Source organism: Nicotiana attenuata, unplaced genomic scaffold, assembly GCF_001879085.1.
Source record: "Nicotiana attenuata strain UT unplaced genomic scaffold, NIATTr2, whole genome shotgun sequence".
NCBI classification, from domain to species: domain Eukaryota; kingdom Viridiplantae; phylum Streptophyta; class Magnoliopsida; order Solanales; family Solanaceae; genus Nicotiana; species Nicotiana attenuata.
The window spans coordinates 171416-199019 of NW_017671170.1; the positions used below are offsets into that span (position 1 = coordinate 171416).

General features: G+C 36.0%; 1 protein-coding gene across 1 annotated transcript; it reads left to right on the forward strand.

Annotated features, from left to right (window-relative positions):
- Positions 1 to 22812: 22812 nt before the first annotated feature.
- Positions 22813 to 26589, forward strand: LOC109206414. Its single transcript, XM_019369234.1, has 5 exons — positions 22813 to 23450; positions 23583 to 23640; positions 23905 to 23988; positions 24244 to 24379; positions 25762 to 26589. Exons 1-5 carry the CDS (start codon positions 22910 to 22912, stop codon positions 26038 to 26040), a joined length of 1098 nt encoding a protein of 365 aa, XP_019224779.1. The 5' UTR covers positions 22813 to 22909; the 3' UTR covers positions 26041 to 26589.
- Positions 26590 to 27604: the final 1015 nt, after the last annotated feature.

The window sequence follows — 27604 nt, forward strand, 5'->3', positions numbered from 1 at the left end:
TATATGTAATACTAGATCTTTTTATCTTTTTGTTGGTTGGAGGAGGGAGGTTTGGGACCCTATCTCTCTATATATATATATATATATATATACGGAAAAGGGTCAGATATATCCCTCTACTTTTCTTTATTGTTCAATCTTGTCCTCCGTTATACTTTCCGTTCAAATATACCCCGCCGTCCTTCAAAGTTTTATATTTGTCCCTATTTTAACGGCAAAGACACGTGGCAGCATTTAATCAAAAGATCCAACCCACAAAATTAAAAAACCCATACCCAACTAATAAACCAGTCGGACCCATTCCCTTCTTAAAACACCCCTCTTCTTCTTCTCAAAAGATCCAACAATTCAAAAAAGGATACTCGAGAAAATCAGCAGACTTTTGGTTGTCCAGGCATCTCATTATCAAAATATGTCGCTATATGAAATTGCAATAATGTGTGCCGCTGCCCAAATCAAATCAGAACACCTAGAGTTGTTGTTTCCTACGGTTCTGGCATCTGCTCCGGGTCATTCTATTTTTCTTTTGAAGCTTATTGAGCAACCATTTCCATGCCATCTATTAAAATTTTTGGCTGCTGCGCACCACAGTCACCTTTATGCTTCAATCTACAATTTAATGGTTTACCCACTTATAACTTCATGAATAGTGAGAAACATATGCTCTGTAATTCGATCATTACAGCTCCTTCTTCACCCCTTCATTGCGGCCATGGATTCTCGTTTTGGGGAAAAAATTGTTAAAAATTGGTGAAAGAGATACATCGTTGGTCCTTACGACACCACTGCCGCCGAAACAACAGGCGTTTCCTGACAGCCCTAGTTGTCTGACCGGCCATATTTTTCCAACGTTGCATACAATTCTTTCTGGCGCTGCTAAGACTCCAAATCGATTTTTAATTCCGACTCGTCTGCTTTTTCCTCCTGCGATAGCGACTCCATGTTTGGTACTCCATGAAATTGATGAAAAAGAAGAGGAGAAATATGTGAATGCTTGTGATGAAGAAGAGTAAAAGGGAAATAGTGTCGGGCGGGTCTTGGGTCGGTTCAATCTCTCAGAAGATGCCATGTGTCTTGGCCGTTAAAATAGTGACAAATATAAAATTTTGATGGACGACAGGGGTATATTTGAACGAAAAGTATAACAGGGACAAGATTAAACAATAAATGAAAGTAGAGGGATATATCTGGCCCTTTTCCCATATATATATATATATGTGAGACAAAAGAAGAGAATTTTCACTATTGCTTTTTGCTAATTTTGTGGTTGTTGTGCGCTGCTACTCTGGAGCGTACGCAGGAGTTTTTGTAAGCGCTGTCACCATTTTAGACATGAACAAATAAAAATATTATTGTAATAATATTATATTTAAAAATATAATCAGGAAAAAAATATAACACAAGCAGCATCCCTCCAATTCAAAAAATGTATGTACTAGTCAAGTAGTACAAAAGTATAAAAAAGCAAAATGAGGCTACACAGGTTCGAACTCACGGCCTGCACAGAAGTTTTCAGGCGTAGACCAGATAAGATAGACGCCTCTTTGTGACAAGTGGTGTCACTTATTTAAATTTATCGTTTTTCTTGTTTTTTTATTTGAATTATATATAAATAATTAGTAAAAGATTTTCGACGAAGCGGTGTCACGTGACACTGCTTGGGCTAAGGTAGATCCGCCCCTGCTGCTACTGCATGCTAACAGTATTTGGATCATGTACATACGTACAATAATTCATTGTGAAGTGATTATAATTGTTCAAAAGTAAGCATGCATGTAGGTCATACCTTTCACCCCACCTACAATTTTATATATATATATATATATATATATATATATATATATATATATGAACTAAGAAAATCTAATTATTTGAGATGAATCTAGTTTATTTTTCGAAGCATCCCCCTCGGTATTTGGATCATGTACATACGTATAATATATTATATATATATTATATATAATATATATATATATATATGTATATATATATATAATATTATATTGTATATACATATATATATATATATACATATATATATATATATATATATATATGTGTGTGTGTGTGGGGGTGAGAGAGAGACAAAAGAAGAGAACTTTCACTGTTGCTTTTTGCTAATTTTGTGGTGGTTGTGCGCTGCTACTGCATGCTAACGGTATTTGGATCATGTACATACGTACAATAATTCATTGTGAAGTGATTATAATTGTTCAAAAGTAAGCATGCATGTAGGTCATACCTTTCACCCCACCTGCAATTATATATATATATATATATATATATAGAGAGAGAGATCTAAGAAAATCTAATTATTTGAGATGTATCTAGTTTATTTTTCGAAGCATCCCCCTCCCCTTTTAAACTTGATTGATCACTCTAAAAAATTTTTTGAAAGACATCAATCTTCTTAATGGCTTGGTGAAAAATATCAACAACTTGGTGTCGTGACATCACAATATCGAGCTCAACTTTTTCCCGGGGCCGGCTCAACATTGTTGGTGGTCTAAAGCAAATTTTTGTTGAGAGGCCCTTAATTTAAAAAAAAAAAAATATATATATATATATATATATATATATATTTTATTTGAAGTTTATTTTTCCAACTTTTTTAGATGCAAAATTGTTAATAATTTTCTTGTAATTGAGCTATTCTAATAATTCGTTTTCAACTGATAATATCGCTAATCCGATCCATTTAGCTTCTCGTAAGACATTATTGATCCTATACAAGATGTTATCAATTTTAATTTGAAAAAACTTCTTTCCTGGGATGCAACTGTTATAGTGATATTATTCTATAAAGAATGTAGATATTTTGGTAAAAAATAAAATCTTGTTATCTTATTAAGTATATCGATTAGAGTCTTATCTTCTATTTGTAATACTTCCTTTAACACTATATAATTTGAAAAATAAGTCTAAGCTACCATGTCAGAGTGACTAGTATGTTTTAATCGAGACTAAGTCAATATTTTTTAGATTTTTATTATCTAGTAATCTCAATTTTTATCTACTAAATAAATAAGTAAAGATATTTTTATACGCTTCGGGTTATTCAAATCTCAACAATCAACATCTGTAACAAACTAAAATTTTCTCATTTTTTTGTATTAAAAAATTATAGTTTTTAACCTTAAAATAAACAATTTTTTGTATAAAAGATTAGTACATAAAATTACAACCAATGAAAAATGGGGCCCCCAAAATTTGGGGGCCTAAAGCCACTGCTTGGGCTGCCTTACCCTTCAGCCGGCCTTGCTTTTTCCATGTTCACGACCTTTAAAGAAAGCTTTGCTTTTAAAGCTTGATTAATTGATCCTTGTTTACACTTCTTAAATCTTTCTCTACACAAAGATGAGTTCACGATTTATGGTCGTGGGTCAAGTTCTTGAATTCTTTAATAAGAACAGCAATATAATCAAATCTTGTCACAAAAAAAATAAAACGGCTGTAATGATATGTATCCTGCATGCACCAAACCAAATAAATGTATGATACATGTCTTCACAAATATAGTTTTCACTAAATCATAGTTAATTAGTATATATTGTCATCTGAATATATCATTTCACTATATATGGTAAATTAGATCGATTTGGTGTAAACACCCGATGCGGATAAATTTTTATTATTCTTTTTACACATAGGCTAGCAGAAGCGTATCTATGTTAGAAAATGCAGGGCACATGCATCCATCCTCTTGCCATGTAAAAGTAGATTTTATGTACAAATTTTCAATGTTTTAGCCATATAGAGTAAATGGCACCCATGCTCAAATTTTGGCATTGGTACCTCCGGTCGAGACCCCGTGAACATACATTAATATAATACTACGTATTTAGTTTGTACTTCGTAGCTCTTTTTTTTTTTAGTTCGATTTTTTTCCTTCTTATCATTCTTCCTTTTTTATCTTCTTCTCTTCTTCATGGTAAACAACAACTTAAGGAGTCAAAGATTAAACTACTTATTACTTTCATTGAGATTTGTCTTATCTTGAACCACTATAAATTGATTTTATTATAAATAATTTATGTGAAAATGAGATCTAAATTCATGATGAGACTTGTTTAAACATTTTTATCCCAAATTATTGCTTAAACATATTTGAATTTCAAACAAATTACTGAAATTCTATTTCAATTTTTTAGGATAAAATATACTTTTTTTTTGATAAGCAAGTCACATATAAAGAACATGTCATATGCTCTAAGAGGTTTTTGATATTTTCATTCTTCTTTTAGCCATAAAATTTGCAAAGTTACGATTTTTACGGTATTAAATTTTCATTAGTATTCTACTTTTCCTTTTTATTTTAAATTTTATGGTAAAACCTAAACATGTTTTAAGATAAATATTATGCAATGATTATCAAATTGTAATTGATAATATTAATGACAAACACAGATTTAGATTAGCAAGATTATAGTTTATTTCGTTGAATAATGTGTAAAATTATTAATATGTCATAAAACACTAAAAAATAAATATACATCACTTGATATTATGACAAGTATCGTGGTGCACCCATAATCTTAAAATCTTGAATCTGCCCCCGTAGGCTAGCATTTATAATATTATGATTTTTAAGGACACCCACAACTTCTATCATCTTTAATGTGTTAATTCAAGTTGCCATTCGACCTCATGCCTTTTAATGAAGACCTCTTAGGATCTGGAAATTAAATATCATGTAATCCTGTCTTTATATTTTGTTGGTTGGCGGAAGGAGGTTTGGGTCCCTATGTAATTATGTAGTATCTCTAGCTTGTGAGACAAAAAGAAGAGAACATTTTACTGTTGCCTTTTGTTTTCGTGGATGCAGTATAAATGGTACTCCCTCAGTTTTTTATTTTATGTAATGTTGTTTACATGAGCCCAAAGTTTAAGAAAAAAATAAAGATTATTAAAATTTACGGTTTAAAATAAGTTATAATTATTTGTGTGGGTATAAATCATCTCACTAAGAGTAAAATAAGAAGCTTAAAGTAAGTTATTTCTGAATAAAAAAAAGTATTATTCTTTTTGGAATAGACTAAAAATAAAAACGCATAGAAATGACACTAGGCAACCACTTTAGAGCATGTTGTTTAATTAATAAATCTAGGGCCTTCAAATTTTGGGGGCCCAAGGCAAAGGCCTCACTGACATAGTCTTAGAGCCACCCCTGGGTGCAGGTAGGGGCAAAGCTACCATATGGTTACGGGTTCGGATGAACGTAGTAGCTTTTCTTTAAATCTTGTATTTATATTAAAAATTAATTAAATATGTATCATTATTTAATTCTGAATTAAATAACTAAATAAGTTGTGAGTTCGATGGCTAATTCAGAACTCATAAACTTTTATCATGTGGCTCCGCTCTTGGTGCAAGTTCGAACCTACATCTGCTTCAGAGCAAAAAAAAGAAGAAGGAATTAGTTTGCTCATTAGTTGATGACCTGAAGTAGTCCTATTGGAACAACTGCTTTTGCCAGTTGTTATCCGTTAGGATTAGTTCATATCTTTAATGCTTATTCTTAGATTAGATATAGATTTAGAGTTCTATTTCAGTTCATATTTTATCATTTAGTTAGTTAGCTTTTGATAGTGTTTTGATTTGAATAATTCTCCTAATTCAAGGAGTACTCTTAGGAAGACTTGTATTTAACTGAGCTTGACATTCAATATAGATACAGTTTTCCATCATATCTTTGAGTGTTTATATGGTATCTAAGCTTATACAACTCTAAGGAGCACGATCCAATTTTTTTCCCCACCAAATCCTTCAATGACGAAAGATGGAAACACTCCCAGAGTTTCTAATGCTGACAACACTACTGGTAGCACAACCATTATTCAATTTAACCCCGCTTCCCAACTACCTATCAAACTTAGTGGAAGTCATAGTTTTTCCACTTGAAAAGCTCAATTCTCCATGTTTATGTACGGCCATGACCTCTATGGTCACCTTGATGGGTCCACTCTGATTCCCACCCCGAGCACCACTTTTGGCACCAACTTAACCCCCAACCCTGCCTATACACTTTGGTTCCGTCAGGATCAACTCATTCAGAATGCCCTTATGGCATCTGTTGACCCTACCATTGCCTCTACAGTTGCTGCTTCCAGCACATCCAAACGTGCTTGGGACTCCTTGCACACTACTTATACAAACAAGTCTCAAACTCGGATCTTCAGTCTTCGTGATCAACTTGCGAATCACCAAAGACGTCATTCCCATTACCGAGTATCTTCAATGTATTCGGTCCCTTTCAGATGAACTTGCTACTATAGGTACCCCGGTCACTAACTCCGAACGTATCGTCAAAATCCTAAGTAAACTTGGCCCAGAGTTTCGTGAGATCTCGGTTGCCATATGAGCACGTGACACCACAGTCACCTATGAGGAATTATATGAAAAGCTGCTTGATCATGAGCTCTTTATCCATCATGAGAAAGCCAAGAAAACCCATAATCCTATCACAATAGTAGTTTTCACTCACAACGAACCGAACAACAATTTAAACAATCGCAATAATCACATCCAATCTTACAACAATAATTCTCAACCATGGCGTCAGAACACCCGCCCTAATACATCTACCCAGTGGCAACATCCACACAATAACACAACAGGTATTATTCGTTGTCAATTATGCAACAAGATTGGCCATATTGCAAATGTGTGCCGATTCAAGTCACACAATCACTTTGAGGCCAAAGCCAATTACATCACAGGCTTCAATACCACGCTGACCCGTGGATAGTCGACTCTAGTGCCACACACCACATCACAACCGAACCTCACAACTTATAACCGTACCACGACAACGAGGATGTCTCCAGGGGTGATGGTAACAAAATTCCCATATCACATATCGGTTCTACTCAGTTAAATGCATCAAATAATATTTTTAAGCTAACTCATACTCTATGTGCTCCAGCTATTAAACACAATCTTATTTTTGTTACCAAATTCTGTGAGGACAATCTAACGTTTGTTGAATTTTTTTCTTTCTCTTTTCTTGTGAAGGATCTGAAAACGCGAACACCGTTGGTGTGCGGCCGGACCAAAAATGGGCTATATAAGTGGCCCACTTCACATCCACAAGCTTACATATCTTCCATTGCAACTTCCTTAATCACTTGGCACCAAAGGCTGGGTCATCCGCACTCTAGAGCTATTACATATGCCTTGAATAAATTCTCGCTCCCGTTTGTTGAGCGAGACAAGTTTCTTTATTATAATTTTTGTTTGTCAAATTAAGCCCATCGGCACCCGCTTCACCAATTAACTCTGCAAAGCTCTAAACCTCTTCAAATCATTTTTAGTGATTTATGGAGGCCCTCTCCTATGTTATCTCTTGATAAAAAATTATATTATTGTATTTTTGTTGATCAATACACGAGAAATACTTGGCTCTACACACTTAAAAATAAATATGAAGTCAAGGAAATTTTTCAAAAATTCCATCCTTTGATAGAAAAACATTTTGATACCAAAATTCTATCGCTTTATACTGACGGTGGAGGAGAATATAAAAGTCTTGACTCTTATCTCTCGCTTCACTGTATCGAAGATCTTTCCACCCACCCCTATACGCCTCAAAGAGTTGTTTTTGCTGCGCGAAGACATCGCCACATTATTGAAACTGCTAGAACACTCTTACATAAGGCGTTTCTCCTACTACCTTTTTGGTCATTCCCCTGTCACCATGCCGTTGATCTAATTAACCGACTACCTACACCACTTTTAAATAATAATTCTTCGTTTGAAAAATTATTTTGAAAGGCACCTGCCTATGCGTTTCTACGAATTTTTGGGTTTTTATGTTATCCATGGATTAAACCATACTCCAAAAATAAACTTGAACCAAAATCCACCCCATGTGTTTATCTCGGGTTTTCCTTGTCCCATTACCACCACCAGTGCATTGATCCAATCTCGTCAAAAAACTATCTATCCCGAGAAGTGCAATTTGTTGAGAATAATTTTCCATTCAAAAATTTATTCTCCAGTTTTGCAATTAAAACAACTCATCTGGAATGGGCAAATACTACAATTATTGATTCACCCAACCCACCCCTAATGTTTCTGTTATTTCAGATTTGCCCCAATTAATTAAAATACCAAATGACCACCCAGTTGCAGAATAGGTACCAATCCCCCACGACACAACATCACCTTACCCAAACAGTACCACCTCTCTGTTAGATCTAATTTTAATGATGCAAATAATATATCTGTGCAGGAAATCAATCAGAGAAGATCAAGGAATCAAGGAGCTACTACGAGATTGCTTAAGTCAATCTGGATGCTTAAGGAAAGAAATCAATCAGCAAAGATTACAAATCAATCAGCAAAGATCAAAGACAATTGCGATGGAAAGAATCTTTGCAAACCTAAACTTAAGGCAACAATCAAGGCCAGCACATTCAATCCGGATTCTGTAAGAAGATTAGCTGAGCTGCCAATTGTGGAAGGACCAATAATCAAGGAGTAAACCCTCATCATCAACAGCTGTAGAAGGAAAACGATCAATTGCGATCAATCTCCTCTCATCAAGGAAGAGCAACGGCTAGCAATCTTATTCTTGGAAAGAATCAATCTCTTTCCAAGGATCAAATCTCTTAGGTTGTCAAATCTCGTCAGCAAGAGGACTTCACCAAAGTATTTATACTCAGCATCCAGCCTTAGACAGATATACTTTGATCGAACAAAAAATCCTCTCTTTATTCTACTGCAAACAAATATTATAGTTCTTTGAGACCTGCTGTGTAACAAGTCAGAGAAAGAGAAGAGTATAACACTGGTGAGGCATTGTATCAAAAGAGACGAGTGTTATAGGAACTGAGCTATCACGTCATTTTCATTGTACTCGAAGAAACGCATTTACTAAAGAGAACTCCCTTGCAACCCAAAGGGACTGGACTAGGATTCACATTGAATCCAAACCAGTATAAAATTCTGGTGTCTTTAATTCCTGCACTTACTTTTTGCGTTTTATATTCTGCTATTATAACTGTTAGGTTATTGCATCTAGTCAACTAATTGAATACCAGTCAACTAATAGAGATTAAGATTAAAAATATACAATTCACCCCCCCCCCCCCCCCTCTTGTACTTTCAAGTGGTATCAGAGCAAGGCTCACATTCTATTTTTGCTTAACAACTTGTGAGAAAAGATCATGGCAAATCAAGTCATCATAGGAGCTCTCTTCCAGGAAGGAACTTCACAAGTTAGACCACCATACTTCAATGGTCAACATTTTTTCCACTGGAAAGTGCGTATGGAGATCTTTGCTAATGCTTATGACGTTAAAGTTTGGAGAGTCATCAAAAAGGGAAACTATCCCTTACCTGCTGCTACTCCACCACTTGCTGATCCTGAAGATATAGATTCATATACAAAAAAGCAAATGGAAGTGGTACAAGTTAACAATAAAGCAAGAAATCTTCTTCACAATGCTATAAGTGGTGAAGAATATGAGAAAATCTCTAGCTGTGACACAGCCAAAGAAATGTGGAACAAGCTTGAGGTTACATACGAAGGAACCAGCAAAGTAAAGGAAACACATATCAACATGTTGGTTCATGATTACGAACTCTTTTCAGTGAAAGAAGGAGAATCTATTGAAGAGATGTTTGCCAGGTTCAGCAAAATAATTAGCGATCTAAAGGCATTTGGCAAGCCATATACTAGTAGCGATCAAGTCAGAAAAATTTTCAGAAGCCTGCCAACCACTTGGCAGACCAAAGTAGTCACACTTGAATCTCAGGATCTAAACAAATTATCATATGATGAACTGTGAGGAGAACTCATAGCTTTTGAAAAGACGCATCTCAAGAAGACTAGTCAAGAAGAGAAAAGAAGATAGTCGCGTTCAAAGCTTCAACTGAAATAGCTGAAAATGAAGTTGATGATAATCCTGAAGCTCTACAAGTAGAGATTGCTATGCTATCAAGAAACATGGATGGGTTAATGAGAAGATTCAGAAATACAAAGAAAGGAAGAATTCTGCCCAGACGATCCAGACAATACAACGAACAGGACAAGAATGATGGAAAATGCTACGAGTGTGGAAGATATGGACATATTCAAGCTGAGTGCCCAGAACTAAAAAGAAAAATTTCTAGAGGCTTTAACAAGAACAAATCTTTTGGAAGTTGGAGTGATGAAGACAGTTCAGAACACGAAGAGATAGCAAATCTTTGCTTCATGACAATTCTGGAAAACAAGATGAACAAATCCTCAGGATGCTGGACAGATGAGGACACTTCAGATGGCGAAGGCAAAGATGACAATGAAAACTGTTTCATGGCACGAGGTGAAACAAGTGAGGTAAGATCTTATAACTGTGAAAGATGCAATGAATTACAGGATATTCTTGATTTAACTTTGAAAGAATCTCAAAAAAAGATGAATGAGCTTAAGAGACTAAATAAAGAGGTTAAAGACTAGAAACTCAAACATGAAGTATGTGAAATTGAAAAAGACGTACTTCAAGAAGAGTTTGAGGAATTACAAATGCAACTTAATGGCATGCACAAATCCACCAGTCACAGTTCTGTCAGGTCAAACCAGGCGACTTACAAGTCAACTAGAAAAGGACCAGCCAGAACAAAGTCCACTAGTACTAACACTAATGAAAGGCCTAAAGGTGGGTCAGAAGTTACGTGTCACTACTGTAACAAAAGTGGGCACAAATATCCTTTTTGCCACTTTCGTAAAGCAAACATGTCAGGATGGGTTTGGAAACCAAAAAACAATTCTGAATCTAGCAATACTAACCCTCCAGAACCCAAGCAAGCTTGGGTACCTAAAAGAAAGTAATCACTATGTTTTGCAGGAACACCACAGAATAAGCCGCAAAGGAAAATGGTATCTAGATAGTGAGTGTTCCAGTCACATGACAGGTGACGAAAACCTGTTCAAAGAAGTTACAAAAATTGATGGAGGAAGCGTTAAGTTTGGGGATGACTCAAAAGGTAAAATAATTGATACTGGAACAATTCCCTTCAATAACAACTGTGATATCACTGAAGTATATCTCGTCGATGGACTCAACTACAATCTCCTGAGCATAAGTCAACTATGCGACTCAGGATATGAGGTAAACTTTAAGAAAACAAGTTGTGCTATTGAAGACGAATCAGGTAAAACAGTCCTCCCTGGTAAAAGGTATGGAAATGTTTATATCCTTGATGGTTTTGAAAAGATAGATGGTCATATTTGCTTATCATCCATGTCTGATAATCCATGGTTATGGCATAGGAAACTTGGTCATGCTAGCATGCATTTGATAGAAAAATTGTCCAAACATGAGTTAGTTGTTGGCCTACCCAAACTGAATTTTTCTAGAACTCATATCTGTGATGCATGCCAAATTGGTAAGCAGACCAGAAATTCTTTCAAAACTAAAGATATTGTATCTACTTCTAAACCTTTGCAATTGCTTCATATAGACTTATTTGGGCCAACTAGAACTGCTAGTATAGGAGGAAAAAGATATGCTTTTGTTATTGTTTATGATTATTCACGTTTCACTTGGGTAATTTTCTTATCTCATAAGGATGAAGCATTAAGAAATTTCGAGGTTTTTTGCAAAAAGGTTGAAAGAGAAAAGGGATATCTGATCTCAACAAGTCAGAGTGATCATGGAAGAGAATTCGAAAGCAGAGTATTTGAAGATTTCTGTAATGATCAGGGATACACTCATAACTTCTCTGCACCACAATCACCACAGCAAAATGGGGTTGTAGAAAGAAAAAACAGAACCCTCCAAGATATGGCAAGAACTATGTTACTTGATCATTCACTACCAAATCACTTCTGGGCAGAAGGTGTATGTACAGCATGTCACATTCTCAACCGATGTCTCATAAGGCCCATTCTGAAGAAGACTCCCTATGAATTATGGAAAGGTAAACGTCCAAATATCAGTTACTTTCATCCCTTCGGAAGTAAGTATTTTATTCACAATAATGGTAAGGACAACCTTGGAAAATTCGATCCAAGAAGTGATGAAGGTATTTTTCTGGGTTACTCATTAAATAGTAGATCTTTTAGAGTCTATAATAAACTCACATTATGTGTGGAAGAATTTGTACATGTTATATTCGATGAAAATAATCCCTTGGTCGAGAAAGGAATTATTGCAGGTGATGAAAATCAAGCTCAAGAAAGTCGGGAGACAAGAAAATCTCAAGAGTCAACTGATATATCTGCTACGATAGAGTCAACTAATGAAATCAACAGCAGTGTACCAGATTATCCAATCGAGTCGACTACAAACGTCGTACGTCCAAATGAATGGAGAAGCGAGCCTGAATATCCTAAAAAATTCATCATTGGGGATCCAAATGAAGGAATGAAAACCAGGGGAGCCCTCAAAAAGAAAGAAAATGTAGCATTAATCTCTCAAGTTGAACCAAAGAAAATAGAGGAAGCTCTAAAAGATTCAAGTTGGGTTCAAGCAATGCAGGAAGAGTTAAATCAGTTTGGTAAATCAGGTGTGGAATCTGATACCCAGACCTGAAAATGTCTTTGTAATCGGAACAAAGTGGGTCTTCAGAAATAAATTGAACGAGGATGGAAAGGTCATAAGGAATAAATCCAGACTAGTTGCTCAGAGATATTCACAACAGGAAGGAGTCGACTATGATGAAACCTTCGCTCCAGTAGCTCGTTTGGAGTCTATTCGAATTCTTCTGGCTATGCATCGTTCAAAAGATTTAGGCTATTTCAGATGGATATTAAAAACGCCTTTTTGAATGGATTTATTGAAGAAGAAGTATACGTGAAACAACCGCCTGGGTTTGTAGATTCAAAGTTTCCCTACCATGTGTACAAGCTCACTAAGGCATTATATGGACTAAAGCAAGCTCCACGTGCATGGTATGATAGACTTAGTTCTTTTCTTGTTGATCATGGCTTCACAAGAGGTAAAGTATACACTACCTTGTTTATTAAAAGATCATCAGAAGGTAATCTCATTATTCAAATTTATGTTGATGATATTATATTTGGTAGTGCTAACCCTCTTATGTGCAAGGAATTTCAAATCTTATGCAAAGCGAATTTGAAATGAGCATGATGGGAAAGCTAACATTCTTCCTTGGACTCCAAATTCAACAATCTGAAGAAGGAACCTTTATATGTCAGACCAAATACACAAAGGAACTGATTCAAAAATTTGGCATGAGCAATGCAAAATCCATTGGCACACCAATGAGTCCTTCAACAAATCTAGACAAAGATGAACAGGGAATCTCTGTTGATGAAACTAATATTGTGGAATGATCGGATAATTACTGAATCTGACAGCAAGTCGACCGGATATTATGTTTAGTGTGTGTAAATGTGTCAGGTTCCAGTCAGCTCTTAATTAATCTCATCTGACTGCAGTAAAGAGAATCATTCGATATCTTATTGGGACTGTATCTCATGGACTATGGTATCCTCGCTCTAACTCTTTTAAACTAGAAGGTTTTTCCGATGCTGACCTTGCAGGTGACAAGGAAGATAGAAAAAGCACTAGTGGTACGTGTCAATTACTTGGAAAGGCATTGATATCCTGGAACAGTAAAAAACAAGCATCAGTTGCATTATCTACCACTAAAGCTGAATACATTGCTACTGGACAATGCTGTACACAATTACTGTGGATATCCCATCAACTGGGTGACTATGAACTTTCTTTTAAACCTATACAAATTTTTTGTGATAATTCTAGTGCTATTTGTCTTTCAAAAAATCATGTGCATCATTCTAGAGCAAAGCATATAGATACCAAGCATCACTTTATTAGAGATCATGTTCTTAAGGGAGACATAGAAATATCTTTTGTTGGAACTAGTGATCGCTTAGCAGATATTTTTACTAAGACACTATTAGAGGATAGATTTTGTGCTTTAAGAAAATTACTTGGCATTACTTGCTTAACTAATAACCTATAGGACCTATGTGTACTACAGTGTTTTTGCAGGTGTAATGATTGTACTTTACTCATGCATTAATTACGCCTCCGTTTTCTTTCCCTCTCTTTTCTTCTTCTTTCACATCAGTTCGTCGTTCAAAGTTGGAAAGTCAATCATCGCGTCCCTTCAACTGACGCCTTTTCCTTTTCTGGACTCAACCGTCAGAAGGTTCTCTTCTTAAGGCGGAGAACCTCTTTCAATCTCTTTCATCCCTGTAATCTAGAAAACCCTTCTCCAAAGCTCCGACCAAACCACCTTCCTTCAATGGCCAAACAACCCAAAAATCCCTCCGCATCTACCAGAAAAAGTACCCGCTCTAAAGCAAAAACCCCTTCTATGCCCCCAAAACAAGTAGACCTAGGGTCCGACCACTCTGAGGGTTTCGCTTCTTCACAGGAATATTTGTCTGATCACTCTAAAACCTTAGGAGAAAAAGCCCTAGGAAAACGCCCTATGGAAGACCCCCCCCCCCTATTTCCTCTACCCCAAAGAAATCAAAGTTTGATCTCTCTGACTCTCTAGAATCCGACCTGAATTTCTGGGATTCTCCAAATAGGGATTTCTTCATTGCTCTGAAGGACAAGCTCATTGCTCATGGAAGGGTAGTCGACCTTGACGACATGGAAGCCCTAAATTGTAAGGTCAAAAACCTCTTTGTTCATCAAGGGTGGGCTAAGTTTCTCTCTATTCCTCCGCCTAAGGTCTATGAACCCCTGGTAAAGATGTTTTATTCTAATCTCCGCTCCAGTAGGCCTGACAGGTTGGAATCCTTAGTATTAGGTAAGCGCATTGTTCTTGATTGTGCCCTGTTTGATTCACTTTTTCAGTGTCGATGTTCTGGTTTTCCTATGCTTTTCAAAAATACCTGGCCCGATGATTTTGAAATTTCCTTTTACCAAGCTAAACAGTGTATTGCTGAGTTTCCTTATGACTCCCTTCCCAACCAGTTAGGTCCTAGTGATGTTAGTTTCGAAACTCGTATCCTGGGCTCACATTGTAGCAACTACTCTGCTTCCCCGCACTGGTTCTTTTTCAACCTTCTCTCAATGAGACACCTTCTTAGTATACTGCCTTGTGACCAAACTCAAAGTTAAGTTATCCTCCTGGGTCATCAATTTCATGATTGAAAGTGCTGAAGATCCCACCAGTCTACCCTATGGCATGGCCATCACTCACATTTTGGAATCTCATCAAATTTCCCTGTCCAACTATCCCTTTATCACTATTTCAAAATCCTACAACTCTAGAGCCTTTGCAAGTATGGGGTATGTTAGTGTGAATGGCTCCTGGGTTAAGAAGCACGAAGGTGAAGTTAAACATGCTCCTATAGAACCCAAATCTAAACCCCCTGCCTCTCACCCCAGCCCTGGTGATCCTGATCTTGATGAAAAGCTTCGTGCCATTAACACTAAACTCTCTGAAATCAAAAATCTCCTCACAGCCACTCAGTCTACTGTTGGTGACATTCATGCCATCTCCAAGGAAACAGGGTCTGATATGTCAAAGATAAGAGTTGCTGTTCTCAGAGTTAGGGAGAATGCTGTCAAAGCTTTCAGGGAAATTCATGACAGGTTGGATATAGTGAGCATCTCAGCAAATGCTAGCTTTGAACAATTGAAGGAGGCCATCTGCAACACTCTTACTTATTTTATGCGTCGTTAATGTGGTTGATTAAGACAATTTTTTTTGCTGTGCTGTTTTTGGGCTGTTATCTCAGCCATTGGACCATTTCTGCTTTTATCTTGCTTTAGGTGTTTGTGATTGAACTTTAACGCTACTGTTTAATACTATATATTCTGTTTAGTTCTTGGTTTGTTCCCTCTTTGCTGATGCCAAAAAGGGGGAGAAGAGTATATTTGTATCTGTACAGGTATAATTGACTGTGGCACAAGTAGCATCCTCCGTGGCAAGAGTCGACTTCAACCATGGACTAGTCAACTGCATGAACTGAGGGTGAGTGCCATGAACCTCAACTACATACATTGAGGGGGAGTAAAACACAGGAAAGTCAACTGGCGTTTATACATATATATTATTTTGTCACCATCAAAAAGGGGGAGATTTTTAGATCTAATTTTAATGATGCAAATAATATATCTGTGCAAGAAATCAATCAGAGAAGATCAAGGAATCAAGGAGCTAATACGAGATTGCTGAAGTCAATCTGGATGCTTAAGGAAAGAAATCAATCAGCAAAGATTACAAATCAACTAGCAAAGATCATGGACAACTGCGATGGAAAGAATCTTTGCAAACCTAAACTTAAGGCAACAATCAAGGCCATCACATTCAATCCGGATTCTGTAAGAAGATTAGCCGAGCTGCCAATTGGAAGGACCAACAATCAAGGAGTAAACCCTCATCATCAACAGCTGTAGAAGGAAAGCGATCAATTGCGATCAATCTCCTCTCATCAAGGAAGAGCAACGGCTAGCAATCTTATTCTTGGAAAGAATCAATCTCTTTCCAAGGATCAAATCTCGTCAGCAAGAGGACTTCACCAAAGTATTTATACTCAGCATCCAGCCTTAGACAAATATACTTTGATCGAACCAAAAATCCTCTCTTTATTCTACTGCAAACAAACATTGTAGTTCTTTGAGACCTGCTGTGTAACAAGTCAGAGAAAGAGGAGAGTATAACACTGGTGAGGCATTGTATCAAAAGAGACGAGTGTTATGAGAACTGAGCTATCACGTCATTTCCATTGTACTCGAAGAAACGCATTTACTAACGAGAACTCCCTTTCAACCCAAGGGGACTGGACTAGGATTCACATTGAATCCGAACCAGTATAAAATTTCGGTGTCTTTAATTCCTGCACTTACTTTCTGCGTTTTATATTCTGCTATTATAACTGTTAGGTTATTGCATCTAGTCGACTAATTAAAAAACCAGTCAACTAATAGAGATTAAGATTAAAAATATACAATTCACCCCCCCCTCTTGTACTTTCACTCTCTAGTCCTCCGTCTCTGGTGCGCCAGCGGCATCAGCGGGTTTGTATTCTTCATAGACTCCTACTCAAGGTAATCCTCACTGTTCTTCTTCTTATATAATTTTCACTGCCCAGGAGTCTATTTTCCCATGTCCATCTTCCCCGAATCCCTCTCCCACTGCCCGTCACCCACCACCCCCAACACCCCTATAAATTCACCAAGTTTGAAAGTCAGAACATCTTAAACCTCTCCTCCACTTCTAGTGTCTCATCGCAGAACACCCCAATCCAAAACCACGGCCCCTACCCCTACTGCCTCTGTTCAAACCGAAAATCGCCAAGTGACACCACCAGTTGAACCCACAGTGGCACACTGCCCTTCCCCTCCAATCATATAATCACTCATTCTCGGAATAATATTCAAAAACCAAAAAGAATTTTTGACTATCTTTCTCAATTAGAAACCTCACTTGTACCACATACCTTCAAACAAGCCGAGAAACACCTTGAGTGGAGGAAAGCTATGAAACTAGAATTTGACACTTTACTGAATAACCGTACTTGGGAACTAGTTCTAAATGGTCCTTATAAAAATGTTATTTCGTTTAAGTGGCTTTTCAGGATTTAAAATAAAAGCAGACGGGTCTGTTGATCGCTACAAAGCGAGATTAGTTCCCGAAGGATTTACTGAGAGTCTGTGTGTTGATTTCACTCGACTTTCAGTCCGGTAGTCAAACCCACCACTGTCCTAATCATACTTGTTGTTGCCCTCCGGTTTCATTGGCCTCTTCGCTAACTCGACGTCAACAATGACTTTCTTCAAGGTGACCTTGAAGAAGAGGTTTACATGACTCAACCTCCGGGTTTTACTTGTGACAAAAATCCGACTCATATTTGTAAGTTGCGCAAGACAATTTATGGCATGAAGCAAGCACCTAGGGCTTGGTATAATACACTCAAAGGCCATCATCTCTACATGGGATTTGTCAAGACCGAATTTGATAACTCCTTATTGGTTAGGATCAGCCACGCCGGTTTCATGTTCATTTTGGTATACGTCGACGACATCATCATCACGGGCAGCAATCCTATCACTGTGAATGAGGTTATAGCTTCTCTTGCCTCTCGCTTTTCAATTAAAGATTTGGGAAACCTTCATTATTTTCTTGGTGTTGAGGCGGTTCAAAGTTCTGATGACATTATTCTCTCTCAAGAAAATTATGTCAATGAAATTCAAAGTGTTGAATTGATGTCTAATTGCAAAAGTGCTAAAAGGGCCGTTCGGAACACAAAGTATTCCGTATTTACGCAGAGGCCGAAAAAAGACAGCACTCTAAGGAGTGTAATGTAGACAACCTACCCTAGTGATGAAACCAATGCATAAAAATAGAAATCTCAAATTTTATTACATAAAACAAATGATGAAACACGGTATGACAAATCTTTCAAGAAACAGAGAGGAAAACAAGAAAGGAATTAGTACACATGCAATATGCCATTATTTAGCTGTGTGTGGAAATGATATGATATGCTTGGGTGGTGAACATGTGTTTGTTTCATATAATCACAAAAAGAGCTTCAGATTTCAGAACAGAAGTTTCCCACCTTAGATTGTACGTACAAAATGATACATACTCCGTATAATTAATTGTTTTCTCCTTTTTTTCTTCTTCTTTTTGTATGTATATATGGAAGAAGAAAATAAGACAAAATGAGAAGAAAAACCCCAGAAACAGACCCCAACATGTGCAAAAAGTAGTCTATATTTTGACATATTCCTAATAATTATATTTTGATAAGGATCGGATTACTTCTTTTTCAGTCACGAGATTCATTTTTCAGTTTTTTGTTGGCATAAAACAATAAGAGTGAATCAACAAATAGAAAGTAAAATGCTGACATAATAAATTGTAGAACCTTAAAAAATTGTCCCTTCCTGCGTCCCAATTTATGTGAGCGTCTTTAGTGGGCATGTAATTTAAGAAAGAAACTAAGAGTTTTGAAACTTTGTGGTATAAACAAATTATAAAAATTTGTGTGATTATAAATTATCTCATTAAAGGTAAAATAAAAAGTTTAAAGTTAAAATATTACTACTCCCTCCGTTCCAATTTATGTGAACCTGTTTGACTGGGCACGGAGTTTAAGAAAAAATGAAGACTTTTGGAATTTGTGGTCCTGAACAAGTTAAAAAGGGGCCCAAGATATTTGTGTGGTTATAAAAGCTTCTCAGTAAGGTTAGAATTGTAAGTTTAAGCTAAATTGCCTCCAAATTTAGAAAGGGGTCATTCTTTTTGGAACGGACCAAAAAGGAAATAGGTTCACATAAATTGGAATGGAGGGAGTATTAAATATAAAAATCCATAATTCTTTTTTGAACTGACTAAAAGGAAAAAACATCACGTAAATTCGGATAGAGAAAAATACTATAGTAACGAGTATAGACCCATCTTATTGATTCTAAGCATGAAATTTCCTTGTTTTATTCCTGATTTTTTTTTAAAATTTAGAATATAAGGACACCCAAGAATTTACTAGGAAGGTATACAAATAATTAATTATCTGATAATAATCTCTTTAAATGAATTCACGATAAGGATAGATGTCAACGACTCGATAATGTGTTATGCCTTTGTTTTTGCCCAGAATTGCGTCTCATCATTTGACGCAATATGTTGGACTTGCACATGGTTTGTTTCTCTTTTTCATTGAAATCCAAAGTGACTTAAATGTGATTACCATCCATTAAAATTAGTATTCATTAATTAGGTGATTTACATTCACTAAGTTGCAAAAATAAAATGTTACAATTCTATTCACCTTGCTTTGTAAAGCTAATTACATCAAATAGGAGTAATTTTTACTGAAAAATGCTTGAAATTCAAGATTTCACACTTGTCACATATATTGCTTACAACATAAGGTTTAGATTATAGTCTTGGAGAAATGAAAACCCAGTGATTGGAGCAAGATACCAAATAATAGATTGTTCTTGCAGCTGAATCATTGGGATTTTTTTTCATAACCTAAATATATATAGAAGACCATATTCACCGAAAATAATGGAAAATAACATCAATTTGGGACAAGAAGTAAAATCTTAGCACGAACCTCTATAGCACCATACTCAAGCTTAAATACAAGCTGAGTTGTGATAATAAACGACACTAAAAAAACAACCTGGTACATTAAGCTCCTTTTATATGTGATTTACGAAAAATCCTGTCAACTAACAACTTTTCTAATATTGTCTTATTCTTTACAGTTTCCTTGTATCCACAAAATTGCATAGCCATATTAGATGCCGATAAGACTCAATAATTGTTACATATCCACATTGGTACTGTCTTAAATGCTATGGCTAGTGAATAGTGACAGGAACAAAAGAAATGCATGCTTTTATTAGACGAGGGGAATTAGATTCTTATCCTAAAAAGGGTAAAAGTTGAAAAATATCAACTTATTGATTCATAGTCCATACTTTAAAGTTGGCTTGTTCATTGGAAAATGACACCCTATTATTAATGGCGGAGCCAAAAATTTTATTAAGAGGTGTCAAATATAAAAAAATAAATGCGGAAAAAATAAGGGGAGTCAACATATAGTATATATAAACTATAATTTACACATGCAAAATTCTTTAGTTTCTCAATTACTTTATTAATTGAATTAGCCAAATATAGTACGTTGACATAATCATTTTCAGGCATTTACTCTTATTTGAAAGAAAATTTTAGTTTATAACACATTTTTTAGTAATATATATATTAATCCTTTTGAGCTTTATACACATTTATATAGGGTACACGCGCGCGTGCCTAAAGACTAGTATATATATATATATATATATATATATATATATATATATATATATATATATATATATAAAAAGAAATCACTAAAATTTCAATAGATATCAAGTTCCGAACTTATAATTACGAAAGGTGTAATGAACTCAACGGTGAAAACACAAAAGTTGAACTCATAATATTTAGCCTTGGGCACCTTGAAATAGTTGTTCCAGCACTGAATCTTGAATTAGAATATCAAATTTGATAAAAGTAACGCATAAAAAAAATTAAAAACCCTATGTTAGTAATTGGGATCAACTTTTTGTGGACAGGCACTTGGTTACTTCCGACAACTGAATTACAACTAATCTCAGAAATTTATAGTTAAGCATTTCTTCTGTAGTTTGTAGAAAAGGTAAGTAGATGTAATAAAGAAAAAGAAATAAAGGGAAATTGAAGCCAGCTCTAAAGGAAAGAGAAATGATTGGTCATTTTCTGGCCCCAAATACTAAACCTCACTCCAGCTTGGGTTTTGGAACCCAAAGAGACAAGCTGGCTAGCATTTGAAGCAGTAAATGCTGTGTAGGGAAAAAAGAGGCCCCTGAACTGCTGGCACTGCCACCACTTTTGGATATATATCAAAAGTATTTTTTGAATTTATGATATTAAATACGTCATGATATTTCAATGATTAAAAGAAAATTTCATCGAGGATAATATAGAAAGTTTAAAGTTAAAGAGTTAAAGAAAAGTAGATAACTGTTTTATTATTATACAAAGCAATCAGTTCTTTTGATCTTACTTGGCCTTCGAAAAGCTTCCTTTTCCAATTCCAGAAGTGGAGGAGCCTATATAGAAGAGCATCACCACAGTTCAAGTCCCAAACACATAAGGGGATTAATTCAGTTGCAAGGTTCGTGACTCAAGGAAGAGAAGAATGAGACCATAATTAGGAAATCGCCTCTGAACCGAGATCTAGATGGCAACCTAATCGAGTATGTCATAATTGAGTAAAGGAAGACCCATCCCTCCAGAGCCAAAACAAGGCCGATCTCTCCACTACCAACACAAGTGAATATATAAGAAAACACCACATCATCAAAGGTGACAGTATTACCGTCTACAAGTCGAGTGACATTCTTTTTAGAATAAACTAGCAAGGCATATGTGTTACATAAAATGAAGCAGAAAGAAGTATATTTTAGAGCTTATGTTCGAACTGACAACATAAAGAATTTTTACACTATATGTTTAAATTGATCTACAACCATATGTAACTCTCCATATCAAACTCGATACTCTAAGTTAAAATATAGAATACTCCCTCCGGTCCACAATAAGTGACCAATTTGTTTGTGGCACGCCCATTAAGAAAATACTAAATTCTATACGAAGATACCTAGTATGACTAAACTACCCCCAATTAGATATTTAATGTGAGGAGTAAGAAAACTTTTTAGGGATATGTACATAAGGGTAATTTTGTAAAAATAAATTGAATTCTCTCTTGATTATATAAATGAACACTTATTTTGGCCAAAATAAAAAAGCAAATTGGTCACTTATTGTGGACCGGAAGGAGTAATAGTCTACTGTAAATAGTTAAATCGCATTGATAATATAAAAGCTCTTTACCGTGTTAATAAGTATTAATTATTCTAACCAACAAAGGTTGTGGTGTAGTCGTAACTACTCCTTCATCCTTAACCAGAGGTCTCGGGTTCGAGTCCCTGTGTATGGAGTCATCTTTGTTAGGGAGAGTCTTACCCCCCAATGTGGGACTTCCCGGCGCGAATCCGAATTTAGTCCGGCCCCAATATGGATACGGACACCGGGTGAGAAACCAAAAAAAAGTATTAATTATTCTAATCCTTGCAAATGCAGATGCAGATTCGAGGAAGGTTTGTGTCACTATCATCCTCGTGGTTATGTTAAACAAAAGAAAGTGCCCCTCACAAGATGGCACATCCCCAACTCCTCCATGTTCCAAAGTTAACAACTTCCCTCATACATGTTCCTTACCCCCCCCCCCCCCACAAACCCTGCCAAACCACCCCCCACCCCACCCAACCCCTTCCCCTTCTTTATAAAATCCCCCTCATTTTTTCCTTAATTAAACAAAATCAAGTGTCTCAGCCTAATTCATTCTTCTTCCTTCTTACACTCTTTAACACATTCTTGTATCAAGAAAGCAAAACTAGCCAAACCCCTTACCAAAATGTGTTCTTCCAAATCTAAACAACAAAGAGGGAATGTTGAAATTTCACCTCAAACAATCTCTCATATCAATGGACGCCCTGTTTTTCAACCATATAGCAATAGAGATCCTCTCTTAGAACGCCACAATTCCCTTAAAAAATCATCTTCCAAAACTTCTCCTACTCCAACAACTAATACTTCTCCTTCAAAAATCAAAATTTCAGCAACAACTTCTCCTATTTCACCTAAAATCAAGAGAGTGGGTGATTCTAACATCTTGAATATAAGTACTGAGAAAATTGTGACACCAAAAAGCAATGCTAAATCCACTAAATATGTGAAGAATTCTTCTTCTTTTAAGATTCTTGAGGTTCCGGGAAGCATAGCAGCAGCAAGAAGGGAACAAGTAGCAATGATGCAAGTGCAAAGAAAAATGAAAACTGCACATTATGGTAGAACAAATTCTGCTAAATATGAAAATAGAGTCACCCCTCTTGATTCTTCCAATACTTCAAGTCCTAGAGAGGGCAAAAGGTGCAGCTTTATCACACCTAATTCTGGTAATGACAACTTCACTTCTATCTTTTAATTTAGGAAATATGATCAAGAATACTCCTATATTATACATTTTAAATTTCGTCATATTTTTATATTTACTGTTATCCTAAATATTCTGTTTGTTCTATTTCTAGACCCTGTCTATATTGCATACCATGATGAGGAATGGGGAGTTCCTGTCCATGATGATAAGTAAGCACATTTTCCCACTTTTTTGTACATTTTACCTACAAAGTTTAGGTTTTATATACACTAATGTTAAATTCTATGTACCTGTATTTAATAAGAGTATTCATTGGTAACCTAAAATATATTAATAAATAATCTGTTTTGACATGTTATATTACACCAATGATCGCATAATTTTCTTTTTATACGCCGTTGGTGTATATAACTTAAATTCCTTACATATTTATCAAATAATTTGGGGACTAATTTCTTTATTTTGTGTTGCAGTCTGCTATTCGAATTGTTGGTATTAACTGTTGCTCAAGTTGGATCAGACTGGACTTCGGTGCTAAAGAAAAGGCAAGATTTTAGGTGAGTTGTTGCTTTACCTAAAAAAAAATAAAAAATAAAGCAGCCTGGTGGACTAAGCTCCCGCTATGCGCGGGGTCCGGAGAAGGGCCGGGCCACAAAGGTCTATCGTACGCAGCCTTACCCTGCATTTCTGCAAGAAGTTGTTTCCACGGCTCGAACCCGTGACCTCCTGGTCACATGGGCAGCAATTTTACCGGTTAATCCAAACTCAGCTCAGATTGTCTTTAGCTGAATTTGGCTTGTTCTTTCCTCCAGGAATGCCTTTTCAGGATTTGATCCAGAAATTGTTGCAAAATACAATGAAAAGAAGATAAATTCAACTAGCACTGATTATGGCATTGAGCTAAGCCAAGTCCGAGGTGTCGTCGACAACTCTAAAAGAATTCTAGAGGTAATAATACAATATTCACATTACAAATTACCACAAAATAACCATTGAACTGTCTTTTCCATTTCAATTTGTTCTTCTTCTCCTTTGTTTCCAAACATTTCTTTTAACTTGCTAGTTGCTACTACTTGATATTATGGTATAGTAGTAGGAATGGTAGATGGGAGAGCTCTCAAATTAATTCATTAAATACACTGCCTGTAGTCAATCATGCATGTAGCTAACACCACTTAATAAACATATACACATGGACCACATTGGAATTGGAATAACACATCTGGCCTTGGCCTTGACTCAGTCAAAAGATTGACCAAATCTTATTAGGAGACCAGGGATATCATCCCGGTCCGATGTGGGAGTCATTCCATTCATCACCTCCCCTCGCGCCCAGAATTGGATATTCGTTCCACTGTCCGGTCTAGAGCGTGCACAATAATGAACTGGGGGTATCTCCACCCCCTTCAATTGGTTCGGGGGCATTTTGCTCCCTCTTCTGGGGGGCCATATCGACCACGGGCCTGGCTTTGATACCATGTCAAAATAAGCGTTAGGCCTAACTCACACCCCAAAAGCTAACTCGAAGGGGGGAGGATTACCCAAGCCTTATAAGGAGACCAAGTATCTCATCTCGGTCCGACGTAGGATTCATTCCATTCATCACACTTCAACATGGTCTAGAGAAGGCAGATGTTACCACCATCTGTTATAAAATAAATACGTGTTTGGCCAATAAAAAAAGAATATTCAGGCATATGCACGTGAAAGGTGGCCGAATACCTACAACAAAGAAAAAAATAAAAGATGTTTGAGGCTTAAGGGAAAGTAGACTATCATAATGTTACATGCTTGTGATTAGGGGCGGCAAAATGGTTAAAAGAAAACAGTTAACCACCCATATTATCCACTAAAAAATAGGTTGGATAATGAACTTTTTAAAAACGGGTCAAATATGGATAAGACCCGTATTATCCATTCAGAAAATGGATAACCGATAGGTCTAACTTTTACATTTGTAAAGCCTCAAATTGGGGGTTTCTCAAGTTAGGGAAACTAAGAATTTCCAAAAGTGATCATACGCAAGAAATCATGGATAATATGGTTACCCATATTATCCTCCGGTTAACCCGTTTTTTATCCGTATTAAATATGAGTCGGGTCGGATAATTTATCAGTTTTTTCATTACCCGTTTTCGACCCGAACCATATTCGATCCGACCCGCCCGTTTGCCACTCCTACTTGTGATTCTTATTTTAAATATGGAAAAACATATACATTAGGATGCTTGAATTCTACTCTGAAGCATATATATATAAGCAAATCTTATGCCTAAAAATCACATTATAATCCTCTGATGGTTTCGTCTGATTCTTGATTCGATTTACAGATCAAGAAACAATTTGGGTCGTTCGACAAGTATCTGTGGGGATTCGTGAACAACAAGACCATCGCAACACAATACAAGGCCTGTAACAAAATCCCAGTAAAGACCTCAAAATCAGAAACAATGAGTAAAGATATGGTGAAAAGAGGGTTCAGATATGTTGGCCCCTCTGTTATACATTCCTTTATGCAGGCAGCTGGTCTTACTAACGACCACCTTATCACCTGTCCACGACATCTCCAATGTGCTGCCCTCCCAACTCAACCACCTATTATTCAATGAAAATTTGACCTACTAACTTCAGAAAATATATTGTACTCTACTTTATAAGCCATTGACTTAAGGGGAGTCTTGGAGCAATGGTCAAGTTGTCTCCGTGTGATCTATAGATCTCGTGTTCGAGCCGTGAAATCAGCCATTACTGCTTGCATCAGGGTAAGCTGCCTACATCATACCCCTTTACAGTGCGGCCCTTCCCAAGACCCTGCGTGAACGCGGGATACTTTATGCACCGAGTTGCCCTTGACTTAACTACTAGTGATCGAAAAGTTGGTAAAGCAACTAGCTGATTGTAATACATATACCCTAATTAGTTTTTTCTTTTTCCTCAAAGTCCTGTTTGTTATGTGATTATTTTAGAGGCGTGGGAAGTGATATATTTTGATGATGGAATCTTTAGTAGGTGTTTGTACAGTACTTGGTTCGTGTAGCTGAAAAAAAGAGTATTGAGATTGAAGTTGAAAAAGAGTATTCGGAAGTTTGCGTTTGTACCAGAATTTCACTTGAAAAAAAGGGTTGCCTATTTGTCAATGAAAATTATTTTTTCACTTAGAAATACTCCTCCATGAGTTTACAATATTTCACCAACGTTTCAAATACTCAAGTTCAATAATTGCAAATTTGTTGGAATGTTAAATAATCATTTGGATAATATTTGATTGAAGTTGAATAAAGAGTGTGTAAAGTTAAAGTAGAGAAAATGTATGAGAAGTATGATTTTGTTATGTTCGACACACTCTTTGACAAAGAATATAAATTTATGATTGAAAACCAATGCTCGATCTGAAATAGTTCAATCTCTTCAATGCAACTTCAGAAATCAAATATGAAGTTCTCCTATTTTTCTACTGCAACTTCAGAAATTCAAATCTTAAGTAATTCAAGCTCTTCAAAGCAACTTCTTCTATCTTTCAATTGCAACTTCAGAAATTCGAATCTTAAGTAGTTCAATTTTGCAATACAATTTCAAGCAACTTCAGATTCAAATTCAATACAACTTCAGAAATATTTAGTAGTTCAATCTTTCAATACAACTTCAGACAACTTCATATTCAAAATCTGAAGTTCTGAAACATAAATTTGTTCTTCGAATTTCAACAGTCCAACACACGATTCAATGCCCAAATCTACTCTAAATGAACTCAAATTTGAAATATAACTTTCAAATATCATAAAGAATAAATCCCAATAATCAAAATTGTTAAAACAACAACAAATTTAACAAACTCATTTTGCAACTAAGAAGAAGAAAGCAGCAGTGAAGAAGAAGAGAAAAATATATGTATCTGAATTTACTAAAATATTGGGTATTAGTTAAACTTTTTTTAAAAATACAGTCAAGAAGTTGCAACATCGATCGCCACTAGATCACAATCAAAAAGTTGCATTGAACTTATGACCTTATGAAGGTTTTGAACCCCCTTAAACACTAAACTACACTTTTGAGTTGTATTAAGGGGGTTCAAAACTTAATATATAGAGGTAAAATTCAGATTTTGCTCTATATATATAGTGTAATTTTTCGGCGAAGGGAGTTCGAGTGAAGCCTCTTCCGCCCCTAAATCCG